The sequence below is a fragment of the Eleutherodactylus coqui genome, chromosome 5 (assembly GCF_035609145.1).
Source record: "Eleutherodactylus coqui strain aEleCoq1 chromosome 5, aEleCoq1.hap1, whole genome shotgun sequence".
Lineage (NCBI taxonomy): Eukaryota > Metazoa > Chordata > Amphibia > Anura > Eleutherodactylidae > Eleutherodactylus > Eleutherodactylus coqui.
Genome location: NC_089841.1, coordinates 12850915 through 12865964, shown reverse-complemented (window position 1 = coordinate 12865964; position 15050 = coordinate 12850915). Strand labels below are relative to the sequence as shown.

General features: G+C 44.9%; 1 protein-coding gene across 1 annotated transcript in view; it reads right to left on the bottom strand.

Annotated features, from left to right (window-relative positions):
- Positions 1–15050, bottom strand: part of LOC136629013 (zinc finger protein 300-like) — a 157587-nt gene that overhangs the window by 135226 nt on the left and 7311 nt on the right. The window contains exons 2-6 of the mRNA XM_066605118.1: positions 13587–13725; positions 2529–2573; positions 616–795; positions 410–533; positions 263–327 (exon numbers count right to left, since the gene is read on the bottom strand). Coding sequence (XP_066461215.1) covers positions 263–327; positions 410–533; positions 616–795; positions 2529–2573; positions 13587–13664 — 492 coding nt within the window. The 5' untranslated portion in view covers positions 13665–13725. The remainder of the gene's footprint in view (positions 1–262; positions 328–409; positions 534–615; positions 796–2528; positions 2574–13586; positions 13726–15050) is intronic.

The following is a 15050-nucleotide window of genomic DNA, read 5'->3' as shown; positions in this document are numbered from 1 at the left end:
AGCGTCTACCAGACACATCCGCTGCTTGTCTTGGGGAAATAAAGGAGCAGATAGATATAAATCCAACCTGTTGGCTCCTTATTCCCACCAGCAGTCTCCACAACCAGAACACTGGGAGAAGATCCAGACAAGATGTAATGTCTCTGGTCAGCGGTAATCCTGCCATCTCCACCGGCCTCATCACACAAGGAGAAGACATCTAATAAGACTGAAGGCAAGAGCTTCACAGCCTTCTACAGATCAGAAGGACATCTCCATCTACCTGATGGTCCTGTGGAAGAAGAGGACGGGGACATCTCTCTGGGGTTCTTCTCTTACTGGATGGAACTGCAGGAAACACAGACGGACACTGAAGTCATTCTTTATATACAGATAATACAGTCCCCGTGGATTTAGTCCTGTCTATTACCTGGTGATGGGAGCGGCTGGTGGGTCTCCATCATGGCCTCCTTGTACAGATCCCTGTGTCCTTCCAAATACTCCCACTCCTCCATGGAAAAATAGACAGCGACATCCTGACACCTTATAGGAACCTGACAACACAATATACAGTCATCACCCAGAAGCCTCCAGTGCTGTTACTGTATAATGCCCCAGCATTCCTTGCAGCATCACCTCTCCAGTCAGCAGCTCAATCATCTTGTTGGTGAGTTCTAGAATCTTCTGTACATTGATGTCCTCATGTATCAGGGGGCGAGGTGCATGCCCCGGGATTGGGCTCAGGGGTCTCCCCCATCCATCACACACAGGGGCCCGACAGCCATCACTAGACGTCTTCTTCACTACTGAGTAATCCTGTATATGGGGAGACAATAAAGAGAACCTGTCACCAATATTTTACCGTATATACTAATCTTGGCCATTCATGGGGGATATAACTATAAGTAATGCACTTACGACTCCTTTTTAAGACAGAGCAGCATTTACCCTCCAAAACTCTATTTTGCAATAGCACACATTGTAAGCACGTTACTTGCCTTTCTGAATCTGACCAATTTGGCTGATGCATCTTTGGGATACGATGTAGTTGCTTTAAAGAGGTTCTGTAATTAAAAAGAACAATTCTATACTTACCTATTTTTCCCCCGTCACTCTACTTACCAGATCTTCACCTCACCTATCTTCTCCTGTCTCCTGCAGCCTGGGGTGGGTCACTTCACCTCCAGCTGGCTGATTCCTCTCCTTCCTGTGAGGTTACGTACATTGGCTGGCAGTCTTCTTCCTGCCAGCCAGTGTACATTATGTTATAGTTCACAGGCCAGCAGGGGGAGTGCCAGTCTACTTAAGAGGTTGCTTATGCGAGCTGTCTCTGAAATAGATTAGAATTCCTTCCTAGCCAGTGAAGCTACAGCTCAGGGAAGTGACCATTACTGACCCAGCCGGAAGGAATGTGAGGAATTCTAGCTCCACAACAAGTCGGCCAGCGGCGTGCGGTGAGCTGACCTGGGCACTGCAGAAGCTCAGCCAGGAGATGTGGTAAGGAGACTGATGGGGTAGGAATAGGTGAATGTAGAATTTTTTTCTTAACGACAAACCCCCTTTAAGTATTGGAAGAGATTCAAATAGATCTTCCCTGGGGGGTATTTTTGAGGCACATTTCGAACTCGTTTATCCAGATGCTCATAAATCTGCCTGCTGGAGTAGCTGCAGTGTTTGCCTTATAGACAGCTGAATATCCATTTTGGGGGTTTCATTAAAAACCTTAACATCTTATGGATTGAGTACATGTGGTTTTAGAATTCTTCGTATTTTTTTGGTTCTAACCATTCTTTCATTATCATTTCTTTGATTTTAGAATTTTTTGTAAAAACTTGTTCCTCTCTAGTTCCCCAAACATTTCATCTTGAACTTTACGTAGTTTATGTCCTTTTTCTGTTCTCACGGTAGTTCTAACTGTTCCAAGAAGAAAGTCTTATCTTTAGAGACAAAATACATTTTTTTGTCATCATTATCGGACATGACTATTCCCTTTTCTTCATGAGAAACTGCATCTATACCGGGGGTGACCTTATCCTCTGACTCAAGAGAGGAACAGATCCTAAAACATAGATCTCTGGTGGAAAGCTAGGATTTGGATCTGACTGTGACACAGATGCCATGGATGATGCCTTTTCCCTTTAATGATGGTTCTTTTTCCTTTAGGCCCCCTGTCCACGGCCGTGACGGAATATCGCTAGCCACGTTCCGCCAAGGGGGAGCAAGGGTGGGAGAGCGGACAAGTCTCCGCGCTGAGCCCCTCTCATAGAGAGGCTCACCACGTAGAATGGCGGCAAATCGCAGCATGCCGCGATTTGAATCCTGTGAGCGGAGAATCGCAATGATTCTCCGCTCTTGGACGTCCGGCTTTGCTTTCCATAGTAAGTCTATGGAAAGTGTTCGCTGCGGTACCTACGACCGGATTATCGTTGTGGATAACGCAATGAACTAGCACCCGTGGACAGGAGCACTTACGGTTTTATTAATACAGTTCTTACTTAGTGGCTTCTTATAGGAATCAGTCACTTTCTTAGTACATAGTACACATTTACCTTTTTTTTGCCTACTGGTTTAGATTTTTGAGATCCAATTTTTTCCTAAGGAGAAGGGAAAATAACCATCAGAATATTTATATAGACAAAAAGATCCCATGGTCCCATCCCATGTATCCCCGGTGCCTGAGGATGGATAGATCACATCTGAGAGAGAACTCAAGCCTTCGCGGATAGTAGATGCCATTCTACAAGACCCTAACGCAGCAACAACAGACCTCAGATCAGCAGCTATCCTGCGGCACGCTCAGCATTTTATAGTGCTGACTGCTGAAAGGGGTTCCGATACGAATAATGTTTTTATGCTTTAGCAGCCATTGCTCCCTGGTCTGCCCAATGGACACAGGGAACCCACGATTAATGGCTGCTAAAGCATAAAAAGATCATACTTACCTAATACTTACCTTGTCTTCTGTTGTTGTTCTCATCATGGGGGTCATCTCCCGGCAGGCAGTCTTCTTCTTCTTCCTTCGATAAGCCGCCCCGCCCCGGGATCGCGTGCATGCGCAGTGGAGAGGTGCCCTCTGACAGGAGTCAGGACGGGCCGCGTCTCCACTGCGCATGCGCAGAACTCTGAATTCAGCCAGGACGGCCGTCCGCCCACAGCAAGCACTGCTTGTGATTTGCTTGCTGTTGGCAACCCATCCGTTCACCTCGGAAGTGGCTGACGGACGGAGCAGATCAGGAAGCAATCAGTTAGACCGCTCCTGATCTGCTTCTACAAGCCACAGATGAAGAAGCCGGATGGAGGGGACATGCCTGGCGATTTTTTAAGAGCGGTGTGTGGTATCGCCCACATTACTTCACCATGTGACCGGAAGGAGGTCATCTTGTAATCACTACAGAGTTGCTGACATCCCACAAGAAGTCACATTGCAAGTGAAGTTACTTAGGCCTCATGTCCACAGCCGTATTGGTAAAATGCTGCAGGTCCCCCCAACAGCATTTTACCGATATTTGTAAATACCCGATCTCCCAGCAGAGAGCTGGCAGATACCTGTATAGCTGCGAGTGTATTGCGCATGCTCGCGTATTAAATGCACACAGTTATGTGCGGTGGACTTTTTTCTAATTTCCTGCACTGTTTCATAGTGGAGTATGCATATGAAAACGCCGCCCATACGCAATGTATTAGGCATTGACAGCATTGCATACCCTGCGTATACAAATGTATAGGGCTCATGCTGCGCAGAGAAATAGACGATGCTCCTATAATAATCGTGCGGATCTACACGCACATGTGCATTGATAAATGAAAGTCCATTGCCTTTCATCGACTCCATTCACCAGGTATTACGCGTCTGTGCATCGCACACATGGAAAAAATGCCCATGGACAGGAGCGCTTATATGCTGGAACCAGAAGTCCAGTCACTCGCAAAAGCTAGAAGAACCTTTGCTCAGCATTGGCTTCCCAGAGCTGCAGGAAAGCAGGATGTTACTGGCCGCAGTAAGGCCCACAGACTATTGGACCTGAAGAGATAGTTGTCACTGCTAAAACGGAAAGGACAGCCCTCCCAATCTGAATGTATCGAAAATCCTCATCCCCCAGAGAACCAACCAGGGAACTCTTTCTCTCTGACGCTGTTGTCTTCTCACAACTTCAGCTACCATTTCCTGAACTTAATCCAGCAGCTCTACCTACTGAGCCATCAGCCCCTTGGACAGCTCCTCTGCATGACCTTAGTCTTGTTCGCTTTTCCTGCAATCCAGTCTTTGTCTAAGCTCCGCCCCGCTTCCTTATTGGACATGCTATAAAAGCTTGGCCATTCCACTTCCTCTTTGAGTGATTATTGTGCTTCCTGCCTTTAGTCTAGCTCTGCTACTACCACATTACCTACCTGCTCCCTTAGTACTTCAACAGATACAACCTGTTACTGACCTCTGGCTTTCCTCTGACCTGCTCTTCTCTATTTCTCTCTCTATCGTTAGCACATATTCAGATATTATGATTGTTTCTATCACAGGAATGCAAGGCCATTTATGGCGGTCTCATGAGAAACAGCTTCAATCGGTCTGAGAGAAGTCCTGCCTCTAAAGAGACGTCACTGCACTTGTTTTTAACAACCAATTATAAGAAAGTATAATTATTTACAAGTGATGCGTCTCCTGTACTCATTTTAAATGCCTTTGTATTAATGCCTCTGCGGATTAACTAATAACGGAGACAATTTCCTATCACATTCAATGCTGTGTGTGATTTGTAAGCTTCCTTGAGCTCAAGCATTAACTCTAACAAATTTGGCCACCTGAAAACACACCAAGTAGCAAATATTTGTGCTAACAAATTTGGTTCCCAATGTAAAGCATGGCCGGAATCTCACTGCAGATCCCAGTGAAAAATTCAGGGACTTTCTCTTTTTCAGGAAGGACAGACAGAGAACTCTATAGGCAAAAGGCAAGAAATCTTATTTTCTACAAAATGATCTATCCTTTCCTGAGGCTGTGATTGTCCCTCTTCGCTGGCTAAGGAGGGCACAACTGTTATGAATTGAGATCCATGTCAAAGAATCCAATAGATGGTATGTTTTTGGGTAAGAAATCTATATGTAAATAGTGAACTGGTGTCTGGAGTGTGTGAAGTGTGATCGCGTCACGAAAGGAAATTTTTGAGCATTATTGTCCGGACCCTGTAAATGTGCATGATCTTCAGGCTACCACAAAGAAAGAATACTAGGATGAATGGACTGCACCTATTGTGGAATGGCTTCAATAGCAATTGAATAAATCTGACAGAAATGGAGATGTTTGGTAAAAATAATTGTTTATATTGCTGTTTAACCCCTTAGTGACGGAGCTTTTTTGCTTTTTTCCATTTTTGTTTTTTCCTACTCCCTTTTAAAAAATCGTAGCTCCTTTATTTATCCATCGCCGTCGCTGTATGAGGGCTTGTTGTTTTTTGCGGGACGAGTTGTATTTTTCAATGGCACTATTTATTGTACCATATAATTTACTGAAAAACTTTTAAAAAATTCTTAGCGGAGAGAAATGGAAAAAAAACGACATTCCACCATCTTTCGGTGCATCCTGTTTCTACAGCACACAAATTGCAACAAAAACGGCCTGATATTTTTATTCTATGGGTCAGTACGATTACTACGATACCAAACTTGTATAGTATTTTTTTAGCTGTAGTACTTTTATTTTTTTTTTAAGATATTTAATTTTTTTCAATTATTTTCTGCGGTCATTTTGTGCGCGCGATACCTTTTTTATTTTTTCGTCGACGTAGTTGAGCAATGGCTCATTTTTTGCGGGATGTCCTGAGGTTTCCAATAGTATCAATTTGGAATACATACGACTTTTTGATCACTTTTTATTGCGTTTTTTCTGGGAGACAGGGTAACTAAAAAAGTGTATTTCTGGCGTTCTTTATTTTTTTTTTTCACACGACGTTCACCGTGCAGGAAAAATAATGCACTACTTTGATAGATCGGAGTTTTACGGACGCGGCGATATCAAATACATATTTTTATTTTAGGATTTAGATTTTTTAATAATTGATATGGCCAAAGGGGGGTGATTGAAACTTTTATAACTTTTTTTTTTTAACAATTAAAAAAAGTTTATTGATCTTTTTTTTAACTTTACTTTGAAGTCCCCCTGGGGGACTTTAACATGCGATGCTTTGATCGCTCCTGCAGTATGACGTAATGCTATAGCATTACGTCATACTGCTTTTTTACAGGCAGTCTATCAAGCCACCCTGTGTGGATAGCTTGATAGGCAGTCTGCTAAGGCAGCCCTGGGGCCATTCATTAGGCCCCCGGCTGCCGTGACACCTGCACGGCTCCCCCGATCTCACCGCGGTGGGGCCGTGCGGGACCCCTGAACAGCGTTCGGGGGATTTAAATGCCGCTGTCAGAATTGACAGCGGCATTTAAAGGAATAATAGCCGCGATCGGCCGAACGGCCGAGTGCAGCTATTGCCCGCGGGTGTCAGCTGTAATAAACAGCTGACGCCCGCGCTGTATGGAGGGAGATAGCGGCGCTACCTCCCTCCATACACGTCCTGCAACAGCAGAACGTAGTTTCCCGATGGGGCGGTCGTTAAGGGGTTAAAGGTAGGAAATCAATATTGCTCATCACAGTTTAAGTGTACTAAATCTATGTTAAGATTATTGAATCTATGTTTTATGTTGTTTTGAAAATAGTTTAAAAGTTTGTTTCTTTGGCTTTTTTTTTTCTTCAAGAGAGGGTGGAAGTGAGGGCGGTAGTTTGTTCTTTGTTCCACCCAAGAGATATTGATGTCTCTCTGATCCCTCCTTCCCTCCTTTGACATTCCTGAGGTGGAGGCTGAGTGCACTGAGTTCTGCTCATTGTCCGAAGAGTCATTTGGCAGATAAGAGCTTTGTCAGGACAGTGTCCGGGATATGGGGGTCCCTGAGAAATCCCGCAACCCTTGTCCCTGCCTACTTGCCCCTCTGGGCTAACCTCCAGGGCGACAACTGGGCGGCGGTCCCTACCCTCACTAGGGAAGCCAGACATGGGAAGACAAACAGACACTGAAGATAAACGGTAGAATGGTCAGACAATCCGGGTCGGCAACAGGAGGGTACGCGGTACAGAGGGGAAGGCAAAAACGTAGTCAAAGTCCAAGAGCAGAAGATGACAGTTATTGTTCTGACTGCTGAGGAATGAGTTTGGAGTTGAAGACTGCACTGCTGATAACTAAAGTGTTGTGGTTTGTGTTTCTGTGATCTGGGTAACTTGTAGCATTATTGCCAGTTTGAGGGTGGGCACCCAACAGCTCATTTCCTGGAATAAGTACACTGCCAAGGGTACAGTGTAATATTACCAAGGGTGTACTGTTGAGAAGTGTGCCTGCATTAACCCCTTGAGTGGCACGCCCGGAAATTTTACGGGACGAGCTCCACTGCCGATAGTGATATAGTCTGGAAGATTTCCGGGCTATGTATCACTATGGGAGCTGCAGAGCACAATGCCACAAGCTGTGACAGTGTGCTCTGCCTGCATTGTCCCACAGAGAACAAAGCAAGGGCTTTGAAAAACCAGCAGAAGATATTGCCGATATGCCGGTAATCTCCTGCTTCTAAGTCTCCTGCTTTGTTTACAGGTTGCCATAGAGACCATCGGCTTGTCAGAAGCAAGCCGATGGTCTCTGTGACAGGGAGAGCTAGTGCTTGGCTGTCAGAGGACAGCTAGGTACCAGCTCTTACAGCAGAGATCAGAGAAAACCTCAGATCTCTGCTGTGTTAACCCTTTACATGCTGCAGTCTATGTGACTGCAGCATGTAAAGGGCTGTCACTGCAGCATGTAAAGGGCTGTCACCATCGGACCCCCGGAATGTGATCAGGGGGTCCTGATGGGTCCCTGTGGAAGTCCCATAAAGGGACAAAAACAAAAAAAAACTAAAGTAAAAAAATTTTTTTTTTAAATAACAACACTTCTCTCCCTTTACTTTGTAAAAAATCAAAAATACAATCACACATGTGGTATCCATGCGTCGTAATGACCCAGAGAAGGAAGTTAATACATTATTTAACCCCTTAATGACATGGCCCCTTTTTTTCTTTTTTCCCCATTTCTTTTTTTCCTCCCCCCTGTTTAAAAAAATCACAACTTGTCCCGCAAAAAACAAGCCCTCATATGGCCGTGTCAATGGAAAAATGAAAAAGTTATGGCTCTTGGGACACAACTGCAAAATTTGTTGAAATTCAATGATTAGACCATTTTAAAAAACCTGCCCTGGTGGGCACGACAGGGTGGTAGGAAACCCGCCACTCAAGGGGTTAATGAACCAGCAGTTAAACACCATTTGTGCAGCTCTTAGGGGGAAGAATTTACAATCTATAACCATATCTGCAGCAAGTTTTTGAGCAGGTCCCAGAGGTGTAGCGGGCCCCTTACTGTCATGGTCCCCCCTGCAGGTATAGAAAAACTGCATTGAGCACAAACTAAAAATACTTCAGCTACCAGATTCACCAAGTGTAAGACCGCCCTGCGGGCCCCCCAGATGACGATCAAAATAATTCTAAATACAGCTTCATTATGTCTGCTGAATTTAGAAAAAGGGAAGGTAGGGCAGCAGGGGCAGACCGTGACATTGAATTACAAGCGCACGATTGCCTAGAATCAATGAAAGTGAAACCAGGGCTCTTGAAAATGTGGTTTCAATTCTCATTCCTAATGCAGTTATCAACTGGGGTCACAAAATTGTCTTCCACATGCATAAGATTCTTACTAGAGATGAGTAGTGCCTTATCCGAGTATCTTCCCGCTCGTCTCTAAAGATTCGGGGGCCGTTGGGGCGGCGGGGAGAGCGGGGAGGAACGATGGGGAGATCTCTCTCTCTCCCTCTCTCCCCCCCACTCCCCGCTGCAACTCACCTGTCACCCGCGTCGGCCCCCGAATCTTTAGAGACGAGCGGGGAGATACTCGGCTAAGGCACTACTCGCTCGAGTAATGTGCCTTAGCGAATATACTCGCTCATCTCTAATTCTTACACAATCCCTAGTCAGCAACTGTGCACCTGCACATCTGATTGGGCAGATGTGCTACAAGCCTTGCAAGCAACTATCCACTTCTCACCCGATGGTAGAGTAACCCTCGGTTCTGAGGTGGATGAACAGTTCATCTGCTTGTTAATAGCTTTTGTCTTCTTGAACAAGTCCACGTCCGCTGCAGATACAGCCCAGCTTACTCAGATCCTACAGACGCCATGGGCAATTAGCAAGACAGATATTGGGAAGCTCCCCATCCTACCCGTCTTGGACAAGCTAAAGAAAGGGGCTGTGCTTCCTCGCATGCCTCAGTGTCCCCTGAGTCCCACACGAGAGGCAGCCATTGAAGTAACAACTCATACCTTCCTATAGACCAGGGCCAGAAAAGAATCTACATGGAAGCCTGCTGCATTGTTTTCGCTTGGATTCAAAGGGGACCAAAGGTCGCAGTACCCACCGAGCAGCCTGCAGATACCTTGTATTTTAAATCCCTTGAGCCCACAGAACAAAATGATGTCCGAGGTCAACATGGTTGCATTTGAGCATGCTAAAGATGAACCAATTGCTAATGCAGTTTTTGAGGCTTTTTTGTCGATTGTTCAAGATATCATGAAGATGGACAAGTAGAACAGGTTACGCATCGATTCAATATTGGGATTGGACTGAATAAACCACTCCCGTTCTGGGACTATACTCAGGAGGCCGGAGTTGATGGTCTTGTTACAATGTAGTTCAACACTGCTGCAACCCGGTTTGTACATAGCTGCATGGTATGCGCCCATCACAACCCAGGCCAATTGGTCAAATTACCTCCTCACTGTTACTTTAAGGCCAGACTATCTGTTTCAGAGACTGCAAATTGACTGCATGCAGCCACTAAAAAGAGTTTATGTCGGCGTGCATAGACCTCTTCTCACATCAGCTGGAGGTGTGGCTTATAAAAAAATAAATACTAGAGATGAGCGAGCCTATTCGGCCACGCCCCTTTTTCGCCCGAGTACCGCGATTTTTGAGTACTTCCGTACTCGGGCGAAAAGCTTCGGGGGGCGGAGAAGGAGAGAGAGAGGGCTCCCCCCTGTTCCTCGCTGCTACCCCCCGCTCCGTCACGCCTCCCCCCGCCCCACCCGAATCTTTGCACCCGAGTACTGAAGTACTCGAAAATCGCGGTGCTCGATCGAGTAATTACTCGAAACGAGTAGGTTCGCGCATCTCTAATAAATACATAAAATGCCATAGAAAATAATAAAATGTACACAAGTTTTATTAGCCCTCTACTCAATCAGAACTGTGCCTAATCGTAAGACCAATTGGTGGGGCGCCCCTATGAAGCTTTGTTTGGTAGGGCCCTTGTGACAGGCCTATACTTTCTTCAGTCCCAGCATGAGGACCTCACTTTCCACATAAGTGTTTCATATCAGGAGGTAACTGTCACTTATAAATGTGTATTTTCCTTGATTCTAGATTCAGGTCCAAAAAATAGTTGCGTAGTTTTGCTTTCAGGTGACCGGGTTATACTCAAAATGATTTATGAGAAAAAAAGTTTGGAACACAGATTTGATGGACCAAACCAGATCCAGTTGGCCACTGCCACTTTGATCAAACTGGAAGGTAAAGACAACTGGATACACACTAGCCGCTACAAGAGAGTCGTCACTCCTCAACCAGAAAAAGTGCTGCCCTACACACACGGACCCAATAATGTGTTGGGCAATAAGTTTGTTAAACATCCTGAAATACTTGTAATATTTGATGATGCAGAAAACTGATTAATGGTTGAATGTGTACTCATGCCCCTACAGCATCCTCTTTTATGCCATTTCCAGCTATACCCCTCGTTGTGGAGAAGATCAGGTCATGGTTTAATACAATTCTTGTTATCCCTGTGTTGTCACAAAAACACCGAAGCGCAACTGCCCCATTAATAGTTAGAGCGTGGCTCGGTGACGCCTGGTTGGTTCTTAATTGCTCATGGGCAGGGGATCATCATGTCATCTCATTTGCCCAGGAAAATGCCATCATAGATTGTTATCCCTCCTGGACAAAGTGTGCGTGTGTGGAGGTTCAAAATGATGGGACAACTCTGTTTCCCAAACATAACTTGTATATTGGGATTCCAATGGGTTACATAATAAATGTTTACAATGTGTCGGGCAATATAGCACAGTGGGAAATCAGGCCAGAGTGTAGAATGTCCTGGTCTTTTGATGACAAGTTGTCTGGAGTCCCAGATCACATGGTAGTAGGCATGCCCATTCATACCACAAATCAGGGATTAGTTAATGAAAGTTTCAGATTATCAGATTATCAAGATGATCAAATATCACAGTATTAGGGCTGGCTAATCAAAGCAAGGCAATTCAAGGTTAATTGATTGTTGTTACTAACCAATACACAATAATGCTGCCCAAGAGTGGCATATGCCAGTATGTTTTGTACTATGTCACACGTGGGTATTCACATGCATTTAACAGCCCACTACAATTTACACAAAAAGGGAATCCTGTCAGCTAGATGAAACCTGTGAGAAACCTCCCACGCGTCTGAGTAATAGTGAAGTAACAGCTCTGTGAGCATCACTAGTGGAGGTCTGGGGATTGCAATATTTAATGGCAGGGTGATAAATGGTATATAGCATGTGATATAGCAAGAGCCCTTAGCACTACATCACAGGTAGTAATTGTGATGATTTAGCAGGGGGTTTAACCCGATGACACTGGAGGTCCCTTCCAACTCTACATTCTATGATTCTAAGCTCTTGTTACTGTTGGATGTATAAGGTACTCAGAGAGCTGCTCTACAGAACAGATCTACAATTCATGGTTTTCAATCATAGATTTGAGGAATGTGTTGTTTCAACCTAATATTTCAAAATCTATTCATAAAAATATTCAAGATATCAAAAAGTGTAAAGCAAAATAAGGACCAGGGATGATTTGATTGACTTTCTGGTTCAGTGCATCTTGGCTTTGTCGGCTTTTCGGTATACATTGTGGTGTAGTGGTAAGTTGTATACTAGAGATGAGCGAGCATACTCAATAAGGCAAACTACTCGAGCGAGTAGTGCCTTATTCGAGTACCTGCCCACTCGTCTCTAAAGATTCGGGTGTCGGCAGGGGGCGGGGAGCAGCGGGGGAGAGTGGGGAGGAACGGAGGGGAGGTCTCTCTCTCGCTCTCTCCCCCCCCGCTCCCCCCTGCTCACCGCCGCAACTCACCTCTCACCCGCGCCGGCACCCGAATCTGTAGAGACGAGCGGGCAGGTAATCGAATAAGGCACTACTCACTCGAGTAGTTTGCCTTATCGAGTATGCTCACTCATCTCTATCGTATACTCTTTTGTTGTTGCATTCAGTGCATACCTAATATAATAAGGTTTTTGTAATAATTGATCCACAGGTCCAATTATTGGGGGGGGGGGGGAGGGGGTTCAGCTGCAAACCACACCAGGACTACTCAAGGAGGTAGCGGCCTGGTTGGTTTTCCGCAGCGGAGGCCAGATCCCTGTACACGGGTTAAAGGGTGAATACTGGGGAACCACCAGGATAACACCCTTAGGATTAGCTCAAAGTCAAACTGCTTGGTTGGCACAGTGGGTCCACACTTGCTGTCCATAAGAGTTCCTCAGTGGTTAGCTCAAGTTTCTGGCATGAGAATGGAAATCATGCTTACTGTGGGGGCTATGTAATGTGAGGAAACAGTCGCAAAAGGGTGGACTGCCGGTTATACTTCAGTGTTCCTGATCAGGTAAGCTTGCTCAGGTCTCCTGCCTGTTGTCTGGCTCCTGTGTTCTGATTTGTCCCCCATGTTTCTGTTTGTCTTGCATTCTGTGTTCTCGTCTTTTATGTATTGTCATTTTCTGTTTGTCCCTGGTTTTCTGTACTCTGGTTCCCCTCTGACTTTGGACCTATCCTTGTGGAAGTAGGGAGGTCATCCCTTTCAGGACAAGTGCTCCGCTGTGAGGTGGGTTCGGTCGGAGGGGTTCAGAGTGCCCCACTCTGATTGCTACCTCTTGTTTCTGTCTGCTCCTATGTCTAGCCACTTCTGTAGCAAGCTAACCTGTCAGTCCTGACTGTTCCAGTACCAAGTCATCTCAGTTTTGTCAGCAATCCAGAACGAATGTAACACATTCGGATATTATGATTATTTGTTATCACAGGAATGCAAGGCTGTTTTCCAAGGCCATTTACTGAGGTCTCATGAGAAACAGTTTCAATCGGTCTGAGAGAAGTCCTGCCTCTGTTGATTTTTTAATAACCAATGAAAATAAATGAATCAGAATAAATTTCAATTCTTTACAGGTGAGGAATCTTCTAGCATTGTTTCAAATGTCTTTGTATAAATACCTCTGTAAATTAACTAATAAATCAAGCGTCTTTCTATCACATTCAACGCAGTGTGTGATTTGAAAGCTTGCTGCAGAAATAACTCTAATAAATTTGGCCACCTGAAAACACACCAAGTAGCAAATATTTGCGCTAACACCATAGTTAGGAATGATGTAATGCGACATCATCAGAATCTCTCCCCCCTCCAGTGACATCATCTGTTATTACCATAGATAAGAATGATGTAATGTGACATCATCAGAATCTCTCACCTCTCCAGTAAGCTGGAACAGTATCTCTAGAGTGAGATTTAAAATACTCTCTGCCATCTTGTTCCTTTCATACTCCATCCTTCACGGGTCAACAAGGAGAATTCTCTTACAGACAGATCTCAGCAGAGGATTCTAGGCCCTGAATGGAAAGAAGATGGGACATCATCAGAACCACACACATCTATGCTCTACTATGAAATGCTGCGGTATGTTAGAGAAAACATACTTGAAAACATCAGCCTGAAATGATGAGGAGTCATTGGGACGCCCCCCTTCCCACTGGCTTCTCCCCACACAAATCTGCCAGTCTGAAAGAATGATTACGGAATACTACATTTATATATCTTTATTAATCCTAAATAGTCTTTTACGAGGCCTGAGAATCGGACCAGAACAAACATTCTTTTGCCCGACAGTTGGCTCATGTTAACGGGAAAACAATCAGCTAATGATCCAATGCTCGTCTGTCAGCGGTATGGCTCTGTACTGCAGGCATGAAAACACTTCTGTTTGGTGGTAAATTACTGAGGTATATTATCTGTCTGTGTATTACTGAGGAGCACTGACCGACATGCTATCTCTCAGGTGTATTATCTGTCTGTGTATTACTGAGGAGCACTGACCGACATGCTATCTCTCAGGTATATTACCTGTCTGTGTATTACTGAGGAGCACTGACCGACATGCTATCTCTCAGGTGTATTATCTGTCTGTGTATTACTGAGGAGCGCTGACCGACATGCTATCTCTCAGGTATATTATCTGTCCGTGTATTACTGAGGAGCACTGACCGACATGCTATCTCTCAGATGTATTATCTGTCTGTGTATTACTGAGGAGCACTGACCGACATGCTATCACTCAGGAGTATTATCTGTCTGTGTATTACTGAGGAGCACTGACCGACATGCTATCTCTCAGGTGTAGTATCTGTCTGTGTATTACTGAGGAGCACTGACCGACATGCTATCACTCAGGTGTATTATCTGTCTGTGTATTACTGAGGAGCACTGACCGACATGCTATCTCTCAGGAGTATTATCTGTCTGTGTATTACTGAGGAGCACTGACCGACATGCTATCTCTCAGGAGTATTATCTGTCTGTGTATTACTGAGGAGCACTGACCGACATGCTATCTCTCAGGAGTATTATCTGTCCGTGTATTACTGAGGAGCACTTACCAACATGCTATCTCTCAGGAGTATTATCTGTGTATTACGGAGGAGCACTGACCGACATGCTTTCTCTCAGGTATATTATCTGTCCGTGTATTACTGAGTAGCACTGACCGACATGCTATCTCTCAGGAGTATTATCTGTCTGTGTATTACTGAGGAGCACTGACCGACATGCTATCTCTCAGGAGTATTATCTGTCTGTGTATTACTGAGGAGCACTGACCGACATGCTATCTCTCAGGAGTATTATCTGTCTGTGTATTACTGAGGAGCACTGACCGACA